The sequence below is a fragment of the Carassius gibelio genome, chromosome B6 (genome assembly GCF_023724105.1).
Source record: "Carassius gibelio isolate Cgi1373 ecotype wild population from Czech Republic chromosome B6, carGib1.2-hapl.c, whole genome shotgun sequence".
Classification (NCBI taxonomy): domain Eukaryota; kingdom Metazoa; phylum Chordata; class Actinopteri; order Cypriniformes; family Cyprinidae; genus Carassius; species Carassius gibelio.
The window spans coordinates 22,505,964-22,522,662 of record NC_068401.1 but is presented as its reverse complement, the minus strand read 5'-3'; the positions used below and the strand labels follow the sequence as shown (position 1 = coordinate 22,522,662).

Sequence of the window (16,699 nt, the reverse complement as noted above, 5' to 3'; positions counted from 1 at the left end):
CATCTTCTGAATGCTAGGAATGAATGTTCAGTAAATGTTCAATAAAAGACAGCCTGGAATAAGTAATATATATTGCCAGAGTTTACTAAAACTATACTAAATATACAAAATATTTTTGTTACTAAAATATATAAGCTTTAACTGAAATAATTACATTTCAGTACATCAGGTCAATCTAAATGAACAAAAAATAAACACTTAATGAATAAAACTAGAGACATTGAAAAATAAAACTAAAAGACAAAAGCTTAACAAAATAAGAAACTTCAACTAAAGTTGACATTCTAAATATTAACCAAAACTAAAACAGTTTATCAATGATATTAAAATACCACTGCTCCATGGAGCGCTTCATGTGGAATCAGACCAAAGCCAACATCAGATATTTTTATCTCATTCTAGCCAGTATCTAAGCAACACACATTATCTCTGTTTTCATTCAGCTTGTCCAACTCCATATCCAACACGGCCAAAACGAGGCAGATTCTAGGCTATTGTTGACTGAAAAATATGTGCTCCCTCTCTCTCTGTTTGGTTTGGTTTTGTGATGGTGGAGCTCATGACGCAAAGCAAGAGACGACTGCATCAAAGAAGTCCGGTCTAATGTCATCACCAGATCAGCGGGTGAAGAAGGACAGATGGAAAGCACTAAGCGAAGGAGGAGAAGGCCAAACACTGAGCTGGCCTTGATGGATTTGCACACTAAAACTTGCAAGAACATCTGCTGGTTTAATTTGTTCCATGGATGTCACCTTATACAAAGCAAGTCAAATAGAAAAAAATGGTAAAAGTTGAAAATAAAACTTACTACTAAAAAAAATTACCATTTCATTCTTTCTGCTTCAAAATGACAAGATTAATGTGTTGCTTGCTGTTTCTTTGTAATTTTTCCTGTCCTTTTTTATAATGGGAAAAAGCTGTGGTGTATATATATTTTTTTAATGAATAAAAAACAACCCTATCTCCTCGAAGTATTCATTACCATTTTTGCTTTTCCCTAAATCTACAAACTCAAATGTGTCAACAATTTATTTATTTGCCATTTGCCTTCATACCATATCAATATTAATCATCAATGACGTACATGTTTGTGATGACATGGTTGCAATTCCATTAATTCAAGCCCAGGGCTGAAACTTTAATAAACCTTTGTGAATTGGAGCTCTGTTATAAGTTTATATAGTGTACTTGCAATTTTTTTTTTGTCGTGTATCAGACAGATTAAGAGTCAATTTTGTCATACACAGTGAGCCGTGGGTGTACTTTTTTTATTCTGCAGAATGATTACATGTCTCGCTGCCCTTTCATGCAAACTAGCCTTGGGGGTGGCAAGTAAAAAAGCATCGGAGCAAATGCTTTCATATCGACTGCCACTCGTGCTCACTTCTGCGCTGTGTATTCTGAACCACAGTGCCCTTAGGCCTTAACTAGGATCTAGAAGCGCTCACTCACAAACTGCAAAACAGATGTTTCTATTAGTTTTTATGTCTCTGCGAATTGCAGCACATTATGATTTTATGTGGAAGCTTTTTTTTCCCATTAAAAAAAAAAAAAGGAAAAACAAGCACATAAGTAATGCCAGAGTGAAATATTAAAGAACGAAAAAATAAAACAAAACCTGATTGCTTTTTTATTTTAATTGCAAATTTATTGCTTTTTGCATAAATACATTCATACAAAATTAATTCTGATAGCGTTATTTGACACAATATCCCACCTCCTGGGTAGGCAATGAATATTCCAGTGTTGTTGTTTTTTCATCCCTGATTATTTAAATGGCAGGAAAACAAATAAGCAAACCACTCAACCTCCAAATCAGGTGGTTTCAGGACAGGATATTGTTTGTGACAGTTGCACTACACGATTCAAGGCGAGTGAGACAAGGTTCACCTCAGACAGTCTGAAACATCATTAAGAGAGACACTTTGTCACCAAGTCATGCTAGAACACGTTTTGTAAAGGCTGAAGAATACAAAAGCATGGACAGCGTGCATCAACCATAGCACACAAAAACCTCCCATTTACCTTAAAATACCTGAACATTCTAAAAGCAACAGGTTTTGAGGTGGATAAACTACTTCGGGAAATATTAAAATCTCAACAAACCAGAATTAACATCCACTAAAAAGAATAGAAATGTACTGAAAAGGAAAACAAGTTCTAGGAACCTGTTTGCCACAGATACAAAAAACAAAACATGCTCACACATGAGGCAGCAGAGCACTGATACTCCATATATACAAGACATAGCAGTGCATTAGTGCTAGCTGAAATAAGTCACTACAGGGCCTGCTTATAATGAAGAAGAAAAAAGTCATCGTGGTGTGGCAGAGTCTGCATCAAATAATTAGTCATAAATTAAATCCACACTTCTACTCACTGACCTTCTCCTAGGCTCTCAACAAAGCTTTAACATGGTCACTCTCCATCAACCCAAACACAGCGATTGTATTAATGACTTCCCCCATTAAAACGCTCAGTAGAGCAGCATCTCCCTGCTTTAATAAAGCACGACTGCAAAGGGACAGTCGTTTTTGCTAAGTGTAGTTCATAAAATGCAAATTCAATTTATTGAATAGATTTAAATGGCATCTATGTGTTGTCACAATGACAGTGAATGACATCGAAAGGGCAAAAAGCTGATTTAATGCACTGCTATTGTAATGGTAAAAAGCGGCTTGTACAGCATTATGTAATGAAAGCCTTTTATAAGATAAAATAACCGAGTAACAAAGAGAGCCTTACTTCACTAATTGTATTATTATTATTTTTTAAATGTAGTCCATTACGAAAAAAACTTTCTTCGTTGTGTATTGAATTTGTCAAATTAGCATATATAAAAATAGGAGAAATCCCTTAAAAAAATAAAACACTGTACTTTATTGTTTTACTTCTTGTTATTCAGTGTATGAATTTAATTTTTCAACTAGTATTCCATTCTTTGTGTTTGTTTTTGTGCTTTTAAAAAAAGTTTTTATCTGTAGTTATTTTAGTAACATTATTTGACAGCTCCATCTGCCATTAAAGCAACAGTTCACCCACAAATGATGACACTTATTCTCAGCAGAGGATCCATTGGTGAGTCGATGTGCATCAGGTGAGATACCATACAATAGTGAGTGCAGCCACTATGCCGTTGAGTATAGCCATACTGTAGCCCATGTGGAAAGAGTGTCCAGTCATTCTTCTGCAAAACCAAAACACAACCACATCCAATGCATTAGCTCACTGTTGACTATAACAAAAATCATAATGGTTGAAGATTGTGCTTGATTTTGTATTCCAAATACAATTAACATGAAAATACTTATTTTGGACAAATGCATGACACATTCTTTACAGTTTGTGGTCTAAACGACTTTCTCAAAAGTTGAGAAATGTGTTGCTAAACTGCTTGTTGCTAAAAAAGCTTGAAAAATAGCTAATTTCAGATTAGATTTTTTTTTTTTCAGACTAGAAAGCATACACCTGCTGATTTTGTAAATAGTTCCTGAGAAAATCATATACTAAACGACTGACAAATCATATACTACCAGTCTTTAAAGTCATTCTGAAAACAACAAACTCATGCAAAAATTGTTGCTGGGAGAAGCATTTATGAAAACAGTATAACATCGTCTCGAAATCTCAGACATGCCTGATATCCTCTGGCTGGATTAATCACAATCTGAAGCCCATCATACACCTCACAAATAGTTTTGTGGCAATCTGTCAAGTGCCAAGACTCTGGAGACTGGCTTTGACGTTTGGCAGCTAGAGTTGACTCCTTTAGTCTGCAAACTGAGGAAAACTCATCTAGTGTATTTCATCTTTTTTTTTTTGTTTAGGCCTACTACTTAGGTCTGGAGTACCACAAAATCTTAAATATAATTAACAAAGCGATTTGTTCGGTGATGATCAAAATTTACACTGTGTCTGTGCCTTGATGATCATATAATGGGATTGTTAATGCTTTATTGTGAATCCACCATAATGCTTTTCGGTTTGATTCTAAAGTAATCAGTTTAAAAACACCTCTTGAATTCTTGTGCAAAACTGACAGCTATAAATTGTTACAATGCTCAGCTGCTGCAAAATCCACGCTGTAAACAAAAACCTCTGATGCAATGGAAGTACTGTATGAGGCTCTGCAATCAATTCACTTGTAATCATAACAGCTGTTATAATATTCTAAATTATCTGATTACGGCTACATGGTGCAATACCCTTTTTTTACTCAATCAGTCTGTTACTCTTTAGAAGTGTCTAACTCTAATGCAGGAAGTTTAAAAGCACACGGAACAAACAAAACTGGGGACCGTATGGAACATAGACAAGGGCAATGATCATATCAGCTGGCCATTACCCTACTCTAGTGAGTGCAGAGGCCCATAAAAATCCCATTATGAGGCATCCAGATGTCCCATGTTATCCACTCCCCTGAGTACTCTTTAATGGCTAATTCGAACATGCTTTCAGAGAAGCAGGTTCAGGAACAGAAATCTGCACCAATGTGACAAATTGTTCATCTACTTAAGAATGCATTCAAAATTCAAATAATGCATGCTTAGACATTTCGAATGAGCAAGTAGAATACACCGCTTCTAAAATGAATAGAATACACCTCTTCTTACATTTTTTAATTTATGTTTTACTTTTTTTTTTGGGGGGGGGGGGGGGGGGGGGTTCTGTACTGAAATTTTTTGTTGGCATAAAAATATAATAATACTATAATCACACCCAAAATATTTCATTATTATTTTTTAAAAAAATTCTTCACTGTGTATATTAGCACCCTTTGTTTGTTTTTATGATCTGATACAGTGTTTGGACTCGGAAACTGTGGCGCACGCTGCATGGCACCAAAATTAACAAGCAGATTTCTGAATTACATCAGCTGGACTTGACGATGACACATTAATGCTCATATTCAATGATAAGTCTCAACCAGACATATCACATGCTCAGATAGGGCTCTATCAGCATCTGTCAGTTAAAGACAGGAAAGGTTCATCTATCCCAAAGACGAAACAGACTTTTGACACAATTTAGAGCAGCCTTGACATGAAACATTAGGGAGCCAAGCTTTTTCTAAAAATCAATGGGGAAAAAACTGTTTGTGAGATGATAATAATTAAGGCCATCCATTCAGATAATTCACCGATGTGAGATCTAATCAGGGAACGACACAACTAAAAACCCAAAGCACCAATAGAGACTAAACTAATTTCTATTAGCCAGTTAATTCAGCAAATCAACTGTTGTGTCGTGAACTCCCTGATCCTCAGCTACAACGGAGGCAGATAATGAAAAACTTATCTGCTGGAGACAGAACCACAAACAACTGACTGTGACCACCATATGCACCCAAAGACTGAAAGGTTGGGTTTCTATAGAAACAAAGTGACGGGTCCATTATACGTGTGTGTGTATCTGAAAACAAAAGAGGAAAGCTTCTATTAGCATCAGAGTCATCTGAGGATAATGCAAGAGGCTAATTGTTATATCAGCGCAGCGACAAACAGTGAAATCTGACATAGAGAATGGCAAAAGAACAGAGTGTTTGTCGGCCACTGCTGTTTTGTGCTGGTGAACTGGAGCTATGCAAGCGTGAACGAACAAGTAGACCCAGTCACAGTTCTGTGGGGGTCAGTCAATACCACCCCATCCGGCTGCTAGCTGGTCAATAGCCTGTTTGCGTTCTGAGCCAGCTGTGCAAGTTGGGTTTAGTACAGACATCGTCAAAGCACTGCTGTGTGATTAGATAACCAACTTGCTGGGCGATGGAGTGACCCTGGGTTTTATCGCCAAGCCTCCAGACACAATCAATAATGTTCCTCTCAAACAGCCAATCAGAAGCTGGCTTATAGATTCATAAATTGGAGCACAGCCTTAAACTCATTTGCAAACTAAAAGTTAGCAAAGCAGACACGTTTCAGCTGGCTTCAAATAGGGCTCCCTGTTTAAACCATCTAATATGAATGAGAAGTTCAAGGGGTGCCATCCAGCATGGGTTAACTGGAGTTGAAAAACAGCTTTAAAGAGCTTTGCTACAAACTTTGTTCCATAATATGTTAGGCTGCGTCCTTTTTAGTTCAGTTTTAGGTCCCCACCATTCAATATTCATTGGAGGTTGTTATCATTCGACTGTCCTCTGAAGTCTTGTCTGAATTATTAAATCTAAATTGAGGTAATTTCAAAGTATATTAAATCAATGGATGGCAACAGCTTGTCAAGGCATCCCTCGATGTACATGTGCCTTATACCTTGTGTACATAAAGCTTCAGATAATAAATGTCACAAGTACTAAGGTCACTCGAAAGTGAAAAAAAAAAAAAAAAAAAAAAAAATGTATGCATTTAGCAGACGCTTTTATCCAAAGCGACTTACAGTGTATTCAGGGTATCAATTTTTACATATCATGTGTTCTCGGGGAATCGAACCCCCAACCTTGCGCTTGAAATACAACAGAATTCACAGTCTGATGGGCTAACAGCAATTCATCACACCTTCCAAACACTTCCTCATTTATGCAGTAGGTAAACCACTGAGGAAGTGTGACTAATGCTCTATCTGCACCTACGTTCATTATTTTTCCTCAGTGTCAGTTAGTTTACTTACTAACCATGGAGACAAAACTGTATCTAGGGTTTCACCAGCTCCACTGTGCACATTACTTTGTTGGTTGTGGCATTTTTTCGGTGGTTAACACTTCCTGTTAACTGCTCAGACATATGTAGCAAAAGGGAACACAGTCACAACGGTTTGCCCCTACCATTAATAGAAATCCGAATTATTCTACAAATGGATAGTCCCTCCATTAAGAGTCCATGCTATCAAAAACTGTATGCTTCAGTTTGTAAAAGAAATCCATATAAATCAAGCAGTTTATAAGTCTTCTGAAAAGGCACTTTGGAATCTAAACTGTACTTGCTTAACATGCAAGAAGAAACCTCACTGGTTCTTGTGGAGGCTCAAACAAGTTTGCGTAACACACGACAACAAACCTCACTGGTTCTTGTGTCAGACAAGCATATTTGCCATATTTGTTGTTCTCTGTGTAAGTGCATTGCTTAATGTTTATACTTGAGGTTGACCGATATATCGGGCCGATATTTGTCATTTTAATACATCGGCACCAGCCGATATCCTTGTTTAGTAGCCCCGATTTAAAGTCAGGCACGTCGGCAGCGGGCCCGTGTTATTGGTGTGGTGGAAAGTGCTGCTGCCGCATGTGAAGGACCCCAAGCCAAAACGTTTGGAAGATTCAACAACAGTCATGGGAGATTAAGGTAGTCAGAGAATTTCACTCTATAAACGGGGTAGAGAAGTTAGCAGCTCTAACAAACACTGCAGCGTGATTTAGGGCTACGTAACTCAGCCCCCCTCACAGACAGCAGTGTGCTTGGAGAGACAGCTGTCCTGGAGCTGCCCAGAACAGTGAATGACATTTGTTCGGAAGCATGGTTTGATACAGACAATAGCCAGGTTTCCATCCAACTCATTAACATTTTAGGGATATCAATATTCAATTAATTTCCATGATCGATCGTTGTTTGAATTAACGATCAATTAATAACCTTAATGCTGCAAAATGCATCTGCAGCGGTATTGGAAAAAAAGCTTTCTCACCTGAATTAAAGGGGTTTTAGTCTGAATAAAATGAATAGATGCGATTATGATCATTTGATAAAATGAAGAGAGCGCCCGTCAAGGAGACCGCTGAATGCGCCTCTTTAAATGGTTTTGTTGTGCTCTTTGTTGTATTATAAAACGCAATTGCAATGTTTTCAAATGACACTATAGTATTAAAATTAATATTATCTCAAACGTAACTGTGGGGTTTGTGGCTGTGCTGAGCAGTCAGTGAACAACTTTTTTCACATCAAACATTTTATGCAAGTATTATGACCAGTACTTTTTTAGTTTGATCCTCTTCTGCAAAATCTTCGATTTTGAATTTTTAAGTTCCGCTATGCCTATTGGTTTTAAAAAAAATCCTGCATTTACTGTGTATTAGATTGTGGCAGTGCATGAGTGCTTGCATACGAGGACGAGCGAGCGTGGGTCTGGCTAGATCTATTTGGAGGTTTTTCATATTATATATATATATATATATATATATATATATATATATATATATATATATATATATATATATATATATATATATATATATATATATTTTATGTAAACTAGATGGAAAATCATGATGGGAAAAAACTAGATGGGAAATCATGGAAAGATCATGCTTTTCACATGAGAAAAAAACGTCCGTGGCATAACAGCAGAGTGGACTGGTATACTACGGTCTATTTTTAACTGACCTTTTATATGTTTGGTTGACTGTACTTTATTTTAATAATGAACAGACTGCGATGTAAGTTTGAAATTAGAATGCACTTTATTTGTTCTGTGTCATTTATACCAAACATGAATGTTGCTGGTTGCTAGTGTGTTTGCAGCACTACTATTATTTATTTTTTATACATTTTATTTTTTTTATTTTTCAGTTTAATTGATTTGCATTTATAAAATTGTATTTATTTAAAATGTATATTTAAGTTTACATTTATGTTCCAAAAAACTTGAAAAATTCTGCTTGATATATGCTCTAAAACTTTTATGTAAATGATTGAAATTTTTTTAATTTAATACAGTGTAATACAGCACAAAATTAAGATTCGAGAGATGGTTCAAGTCAGGGCTCAATAAACTATGATAAGTTTAGAAATGTTGTGCATTCACTTATTATTAATGTGACATTTTAACATGCAAATGAAGGGTAAAACTAAGGACATATATTACGTAAGCAAAAAATTTTTTTTTGGATGTTTCATTTTTTGAGTGAACTCAACCCACACCTCCAAAAAAGAAGAAGAAGTAAAAAAAAAAAAAAAAAGCCAGCTAAATGAAAGTCAATTACTTCAGGAAAAGCAATACTAAAAAAGTTTAGGCAAATTTTCCTTGCTTTTCACTTCTCCAAGTGCATAAGCAGTTTGGGTAAAAGACATTTAGGCATATTTGATGGAGCTTGGAGCCACACAAAATCCCTGAGGACCAATTCTGGGACAGTTTTTGAATGTTCCGCTTGGTGCAAGTATTCAGGTCTGGTGATGAAAAGCAATTACAGGAAAATTGCTTTTCTGTTCTCCTCGGTCTGTGCTCTTGGCCCGGCCGAGTCAAACCAGCACAAAGAGAAAAGAACAATTTTCTATTTGACCAGCTGACAAGCTTCTAAGGCACTGACAGCTAAAAACAAAATAGAAAAAATGGGTGAATAACCTCAGACCAGAGGAACAGCCTTGATAACATGTTTCTATAACTCTTGTACTCTCTCAGGCTATTACACTACTAAGCACAACTGGCAATGGGGAAAAAAACAGCTACTTGTAGAGACAATCAGACATCAAGGACTGAAATAATTGAATAGTGCTCACAGGATCAGTGAGATGACTGTCGCAGGTGCCGCAGCAGTAAATTAACTCTCTAGCATGATAATGGACAAATCTGGAGTGAAGTGATTGGGTGATCGATGGCTTCTACTTCGAAATTGAGTTTTTCTGCTTACTGCAGATGGATGTCAACTTTGTCATTTCTGAGAAGTTTCTTCTGATTTCTTTAGGGTGGACTTACAGTAATTATTATTTTTCCTTAATTCTTTGATTGCTTTTGATCAGTTAAAAACATGGAGCCTTTACAGAAGATCAATTTGAATAGGAAAATGAAAATTATGCGTTTCTTAAAACTGAAGGTTGTTTGGCACCAAGATTTAGAAAAATGAACCAGTTCAAAAGTTTACACACCCCAATATTGTGTGATTACATCGATGATGAAAAAACGTTTTTATGTTCTGTGATAGATGTTCATGGCCTTGTTTATCCTGAGGAATTAAACGGTCAGCTGCTCTTTAAAAAAAATCCTCCAGGTCTTACCAAGGATTTTGAGATTTATCCTTTCCCACTGAGGAATATTGAAGGACACGATTACAAAAGGTAAAAGGTTTTACTGATTCTCAAGAATAAAGAGCTGTGGGATTTAAACTTAAATAGACAATGGTTTGAACATTTTATTTAAAGTATTTTTTTTCCATTTAGTAACTTCAGAATCTACATAAGATATTAAGTTTATACCACACGGATCGTAATGTATTGTGTTGCCATCTTGAACATTAGTAAATGTTACAGACACTTGAATCTTAATATGTGACTCTGGACCACAAAACCAGTCTTAAGTGTTGGGGCATATTTGTAGCAATAGCCAAAAATACATTGTATGGGTCAAAATTATAGATTTTTATTTTATGCCAAAATCATTAGGATAGTAACTAAAGATCATGCTCCATTACGATATTTTGTAAATTTCCTATTGTAAATATATTCAAACTTAATTTATGAATAGTAATATGCATTGCAAAGAATTCATTTGGACAACTTCAAAGGTGATTTTCTCAATATTTAGATTTTTTTGCACCCTCAGCTTCCAGATTTTCAAATAGTTGTATCTCAGACAAAAATGTTCCTTTCCTAGCAAACCATATATCAATGGAAAGCTTATTTATTCAGCTTTCAGTTTATGCTGTATAAATATTTTATATGATGAATAAATCTCAATTTCGAAAAATTTAACCTTTTGACTAGTTTTGTGGGGCTCACATATACTCTGTCAAATAGCTTATTCAGGACAGTACTACAGAAAAAAATAAACATGCAATTACATGTTTACATACATTTTATTTCCCCTTACTTTGCTAAAATTATAAACATCTTGCATATTCTGCAAAGAGTATGCAAAATTATTATCAGAACTCTATATTGCAAACAAAAAAAATTGACAGTGTGCTACATGGATGTGCTTGAATAATATTTGATGCTTAATTGTGCAAAGAGATAAAACATGCTCACTTGAGTCTGGCAGAGGAAAGAGGAGTTGGGGGAAACATTCCTGGCTCAAGGGAGTCAAAGTATGTTAGGGTCCAGGAGAAGCTGCAACAGAGAACTCCAGCCACAGAAGACAACACCAAGATACTCCAAAAACCTGCAAGAAAGAAGTCCTGTTTTACAACATTCAGCCACTGTTACAATACACTAGGTCTAATATGGACCTACCCAGGAGTCTCACTTCTGATCCATCTTCAGTGGTTATCCTCTCTGCTCTTAGATCTATAGATCAAAGAATTATTCATTAAATGTAGCATATTTGCATAACGCATATATTATTAGGCACTGCACATGCTTGAAGTTCAGGAGAAGGCTTCCGAGAAATGGATATGAATTTTGTTTTACCTTTTAATACGATGTACAAAAACGAGATTATCACAGCGATAAATGAGACGATGACCACACTACATAGCACAGAGACTATTCGAGCGGGCCACAGGTGAGTGTCTCTCCAGGACCGCTTGCGCGAGGGCAGTCGCCCAGGCGTTGAGCTGCGGAGCTCGCTATCACGTGAAGCTGCATTTGTTTCATCCGACATGTTTCTTCTTCCTGCTAATGCAGTATTATCTTCATCATCAGAATAAACGTCTAAAGACTGGCCGTCCTTATCTCTGGAAAACCGCAGCATGGTCGTAAAGATGAGAGTTTCTAAAGTTGAAATTGCTGGCTAGTGACTCATTTCCTGCGTTTTTGTTTGCGCGTTTCCGTTTCCTAGACAACTGCTACAACAACTGCTAGTTAGTTAGCACGCTAGTTACTCACTTATCAAATGATTCATTTTACTCGATTTGTATAACCCATGTTAAATACGTTTTATACAGTTTAACCAGAAATACCAGGTTAAATTAACCAGGATTTCGCTGAACACAATGTGTAGTAATTTGAAAATTGTGAAACGTTGAGCAGTTTCAAAACGTCGCGGTTTGCACTTCCGTATTTCTGAAGCACCGCCTACATTCTCGTGTTGTCCAATCGTTATCGACTACCAATGCAATACGACCATACGATTGGATGTGATAACCGTCAATAAACAAAAATACTTGTTACACATTGTAAATCTTTAGCACAGAGAACTGTTTTATTTCAGATTGGTAGGTGTTATTAATGATCAGCCTGCTTTAATGTGATATTTAGTTTCATGTACTGGATGTCAAGTCTATTCTTATTGCTTTTAGGCTTCAGTGCTCCAGTTATATTTATATGAAAAAAATAATTTGATGCAGACTGACCACTGACTGATTTGAATTTGTCACTGATGTAAGATATATTGTGGCAATTAAATTATGAATTAAATATTACATTAATACATACTTTTTTTAGTTCATGTGTTTTGCTTGAGTTTAATCTTTTTTTTTTCTTACAGAAGTTACAGAAGAAACTGTGAAAAACACCTATTACTATGTCAAGTTAAATGTCATTTAATCAGTTTTCAGTTATATCATGTTACAATAGTTATAGTCTGTTCATTTGGATAACCACTTATGTTAGTTAATTAATTACTTGAGTACGTTTTAAAAACTTTTTTTTTTTTTTAGTAATTTTCACTGTCTGTAAGCACTCATCTATTGTATCATTTCATTTCTGTTTTTCATAGTTCTTTCATGGAACACTTCTTCAGCACTCCTCAAGTTCCTGGCAGTGGCAGTTCGGTCTACATAGCGTGAGGAGTTGTCAGCTTTTATCTTTCTCCTCTTTAGTTCTGCATCATGAGCTGGTCCCCAACCCTGTGTGATGTCCATTAGCCAGCAGACAGGATATAGGTATCCCACTGTGACCTGGTGGAACTGCTGAACTGAAATGGTTGAAAATCAGAAGATTCACCTAGTACATTATTTAATGCTACATAAATTTTTATATACAGAAACGAAAGCATTGTTCATCACATTTTTAAAAAATGAGGTTCTAAGTTTCACCGTTCAAGTATTTCAAAGCATTGTATCCGATATTTTATGCTGATCGCTTCACCCTTATTTTACAACATATAGCAAAATTTTAGTCATTTTATGCATTTTAATTTTTAGCATTGCAGATCACATCAATAGAAATAGGAACTTTAAAAAATAATAGTTTAAATTGTTTTAATACAAGAATTAGAATTAATTTAAATCAATTAGTCTTTGTAATATTTCCATGTTTATTAGTAAAAATTCCATGAAGCTGGGGCCAAAAAGAGATAGCCAAGATCCTTGAACACAAGGGGTTGCTACCACCTTGTGGCAGCATTATGTGCCCACACCTAGGTGTAAAAACTTTTATTTTCAAGTAGCTCCAGCATCACGTTTATCATTGAATGTCCTCACTGCCAGTCCAGATTTTCAGTAAAACAAAAATCAATTCTTGGATCGACCACACAAAATAATCACTGTATTTAATTGTGCTGGTGTCATTGCTTTATTTGCACACAACCACTGATTCCAGTCAAAGAGATCAAAGTAGAAAAAAGTTATATGTGCCACTAGTGTCTGTTTGAGCTCTCAAGTGTTACGTGCAACCACAGACATTTACCATATGCAACAATAGTGACGAGAGAGCAATAAGTTGATTCACTGTCTTCACCATCAGATTAAATAATACTGTCATACTAAACAACATAAAAGTTAATAACATTCCAGTGATCTTGCAGGACAAGTTCGTTTGTTTCAACAATATGTACAGCACCACAATGGATTAACAATGTAAAAAATAAGAGGCTCAATTTTGTAGCAAAATATCTGTACATTTAAAAAAAAGACTTTATTTTTTGTCCAATGACATGTCTTCATTTAAAAAAAACAGCAAACTCTTTTCCACAGCTCACTAATGTCACAGGAGTTAAAACCAGAAGGAGAGCAAGTCTGTGATTAAAATGAGATGTATTGTACATAAAATGTCACACTGGTTGTGAATGCTTGGTAGTAAACATTTTCTCAACATTTCATGTTATTTTTTCGTCTGCTAAAGGAGAGCAATCCTCAGTAGCATTACAGTATCAAGTCCAGCTTAAGATCGAATCTCATCCATGTTTTTTAATCAAAAGATCAGTTTAGAGATGATCAGAGTTAAAATAATAATAAAAAAATTAAAAGTGCATCTTGCAAATCTTTCCCTCAGAAAAAGCTGCTCAGTTTGGAGTTTTAGAACCAGAGGGAAAATGACAATGAAAATAAAAAGTGGGCCTATCCAAGGACTTCCTTTGGCATTTCTGCTCTGTCTTGTGCATTAATACACAATGTCACAAAACTGAATAGAGTTAAACATAAAACCAGTCTTCTTCCTAATGCCTGTTTGTAGAATCCACATTTTACTCTATAGGCCAACATATTGCTTTCAACACTAGGGTGACCATATGTCCTCTTTTCCTTGGACATGTCCTTTTTTTGGACCTAAAAAATGTGTTTCTAAATTGCCAAAAATGTCTGGGATTTGGCTTTTGCTTTCTACAGTTGCCAGTCATTGTGTGCATTTTTGTTTTAAAATGTGCACGGGACTGTTTTCTTAATCCCGCTCCCCATTTCAGACTATTACAACCTATTATTAAAGCCTGCTCCCACAAACATTATAATATAGAATATAATTTTCACACATCAAGGAGCTGCATATCAATATGCAGAGTATTTAAATCACCTTGTATTTAGCTTGTGTTGGATGCAGGGTTGCCAAATCCATATTTTTGGCACGGAATTGGGCTGATTTTAAACTGTTGCGGTGGGTTGGATTTTGAACAGTTGAACAGAAATATTGCATGAATTACATTTGACTGAAATGCTCATATTGTTCAATTGTTTCAAAACATTTTGCTTTCTACCTATGATTAAAAGGTGGTAGAGGTTACGTTTTGTGAAGGATGACCACTGGTAGGAAGCCTTTTAGCGGTTTAAAATCAATATAACTAAAATATGTATTTTAGGAATGGAAATTACATACTGCCCCCATTGTCTTCTTTAAAAAAAAAACAAAAAACAACTAAAATATGGTCCACCTACAACACTCTACACTTCTTGTTTTCATCATCTTGCTTTCTTTAAAACAGTCCATTAAATTGAGATGCCAGATCCCATGTAAACAGAATTGTTTAAAGTCACATTTATCCATCCTTCCGTTGTTTTAAGTGTGCTTTGTTTTGTTCTTTTCTTTCAGTAGTGTCACTGCCCCACCTTCTGTCCTTAGAAGTTGATCAAGCTTGGTTAGCAGGTGGTGATCTCCATGTTGTGTAGCTGAAGGTGCTGGACCTCCAAATTCTTTCTCCCGCTCCTCCTCAGGGCATCGGCCCGTCGGAAGGGTTGACTGCGCAGGTCTGAAGACAAACATGTAAACCATTACAAAGTGAACACAACTATAGTCTGGCCCTGCGGATATGAATGAGACCGGGCCAAAGATGGTTACAAAACAGGATGGTGTGTGGATGTATGGTTAGTTTTAGATCAGTTTAGTAGAGATGCACAATATTCTGGTACTATATTTGTCTTCGGGTGTTTCAGAATTGGCAAAGTGAATGCAATAGTTTAAAATTGGCCATTTATCGGTCTATAGTATACCAATTATTAGTATAGGTTTGATATAAAGGCTGATACTGAATATATAATTAGGCATACTCATTTCTCCTCGATCGATCGATCTGATCGAACTATTTATTTTCCCTGTTTTTGGATTGACAGAGCAGTGAAGTTAGTCTCTACAAAACAGCAATAATTTAATAAACACTGTTTAGATTTAAGCAATTGAAAAATAGGCAATATTAATTCTTCATATTGTACTTAATTATATTGTACTAATTATAATGCTGAGATGCCTACATTTAATTAGAGCATTTCTAATCTCATGTTTTTTGATGTTTTAAGTTATTCAGATAAAACAGAATAGAATATTTATCTGTTTTCAACAACAGCTTATCATATTAGACAGAACTGTAATATCAGTGCATCCCTACAATCCAGATCCTTCTGAAGATTTGAATAGTGCAGGAAACAAAATGCAAAACAGAGGAATTCTTGTAGGCAGGCATGCATTTTCAGGTTTCCATCCTGTGATGTCTTTACCCAGGTGAATGGTAAACAAATGAAGGAACATATAGATAGAAGGATAGAGGGAATGACTGGGAGATGAGTAAAGAAGAGAGGGACTTAAAGGCACCTTTCTGAGGGGACAGAATTTAGTTTAGTAATGGAAGTCCTCGGAGAGGGCGGGGTCACAGAAGAACCGCGAGCCACGTTTGGCTGACCGTGCGGTAAAGGGGACGGTCTTCAGCACTGCAGCAAAATAATAGCCAATCACAACACAGAAACACCAAAAGCTAGAAGCTCTGGAAAAAGCACAGGGTCAGACAGAAACTTCAAGCCTCTAAACTCCAGTACGGCTAAACAGCATTGCTTCTACTACTACTGTACGTCTACTGTTACTATCAAAAGAACAAACCAATACACACTAAGGAAAACGGATTCATCTGACATTCGTACAGTCAAATGAATCTCTTTGGGCTTGCATCTGAGAACGTTCTTACCTGTAATGATGTCCTCAATGGCTCCATCTTTGCCTTCATAGACGTGGCGGCTATCTTTGCCTTGTCTCTTCCTTAACTCAGCAATCAGCCCCTGCTGCTGCCGCTTGCCCTTGTGAGATGGGGACTGGAGTTTGTGCAAATTAATAAATGATAGAACATACAGTTAGCGCACACAGTTCTGCCGTAATCTTCAAACTTAATATTTCTTAAATATACATTGTAGTGCACTCTAGAGCAGGGTATTGATGCAAATTGCATGATTCGATTTGATTTCAATTCACAAGCTTGCGATTTGATTCAATTC

The 16,699-nt window shown here is 36.1% G+C and overlaps 2 protein-coding genes across 5 annotated transcripts in view; both read right to left on the bottom strand.

Annotated features, from left to right (window-relative positions):
- Positions 1–1,622: 1,622 nt before the first annotated feature.
- arl6ip6 (ADP-ribosylation factor-like 6 interacting protein 6) lies at positions 1,623–11,759 on the bottom strand. Its single transcript, XM_052558997.1, has 4 exons — positions 11,265–11,759; positions 11,088–11,141; positions 10,884–11,016; positions 1,623–3,187 (listed from the first exon to the last, which is right to left on the bottom strand). The coding sequence occupies exons 1-4, from the start codon at positions 11,545–11,547 to the stop codon at positions 3,094–3,096; spliced, it is 564 nt and encodes a 187-aa protein (XP_052414957.1). The 5' UTR covers positions 11,548–11,759; the 3' UTR covers positions 1,623–3,093.
- A 1,527-nt stretch (positions 11,760–13,286) lies between these two features.
- fmnl2b (formin-like 2b) overlaps positions 13,287–16,699 on the bottom strand; it is a 29,775-nt gene continuing 26,362 nt past the window's right edge. For 2 of the 4 annotated variants that reach the window (XM_052558978.1, XM_052558980.1), the window contains 3 exons: positions 16,396–16,519; positions 16,029–16,144; positions 13,287–15,192 (listed from right to left, as the gene is read on the bottom strand). In XM_052558978.1, the coding sequence (XP_052414938.1) occupies positions 16,053–16,144; positions 16,396–16,519 (216 nt within the window). In that variant the 3' untranslated portion in view covers positions 13,287–15,192; positions 16,029–16,052. The remainder of the gene's footprint in view (positions 15,193–16,028; positions 16,145–16,395; positions 16,520–16,699) is intronic. The other 2 variants (XM_052558979.1, XM_052558977.1) reach the window with 1 other exon arrangement.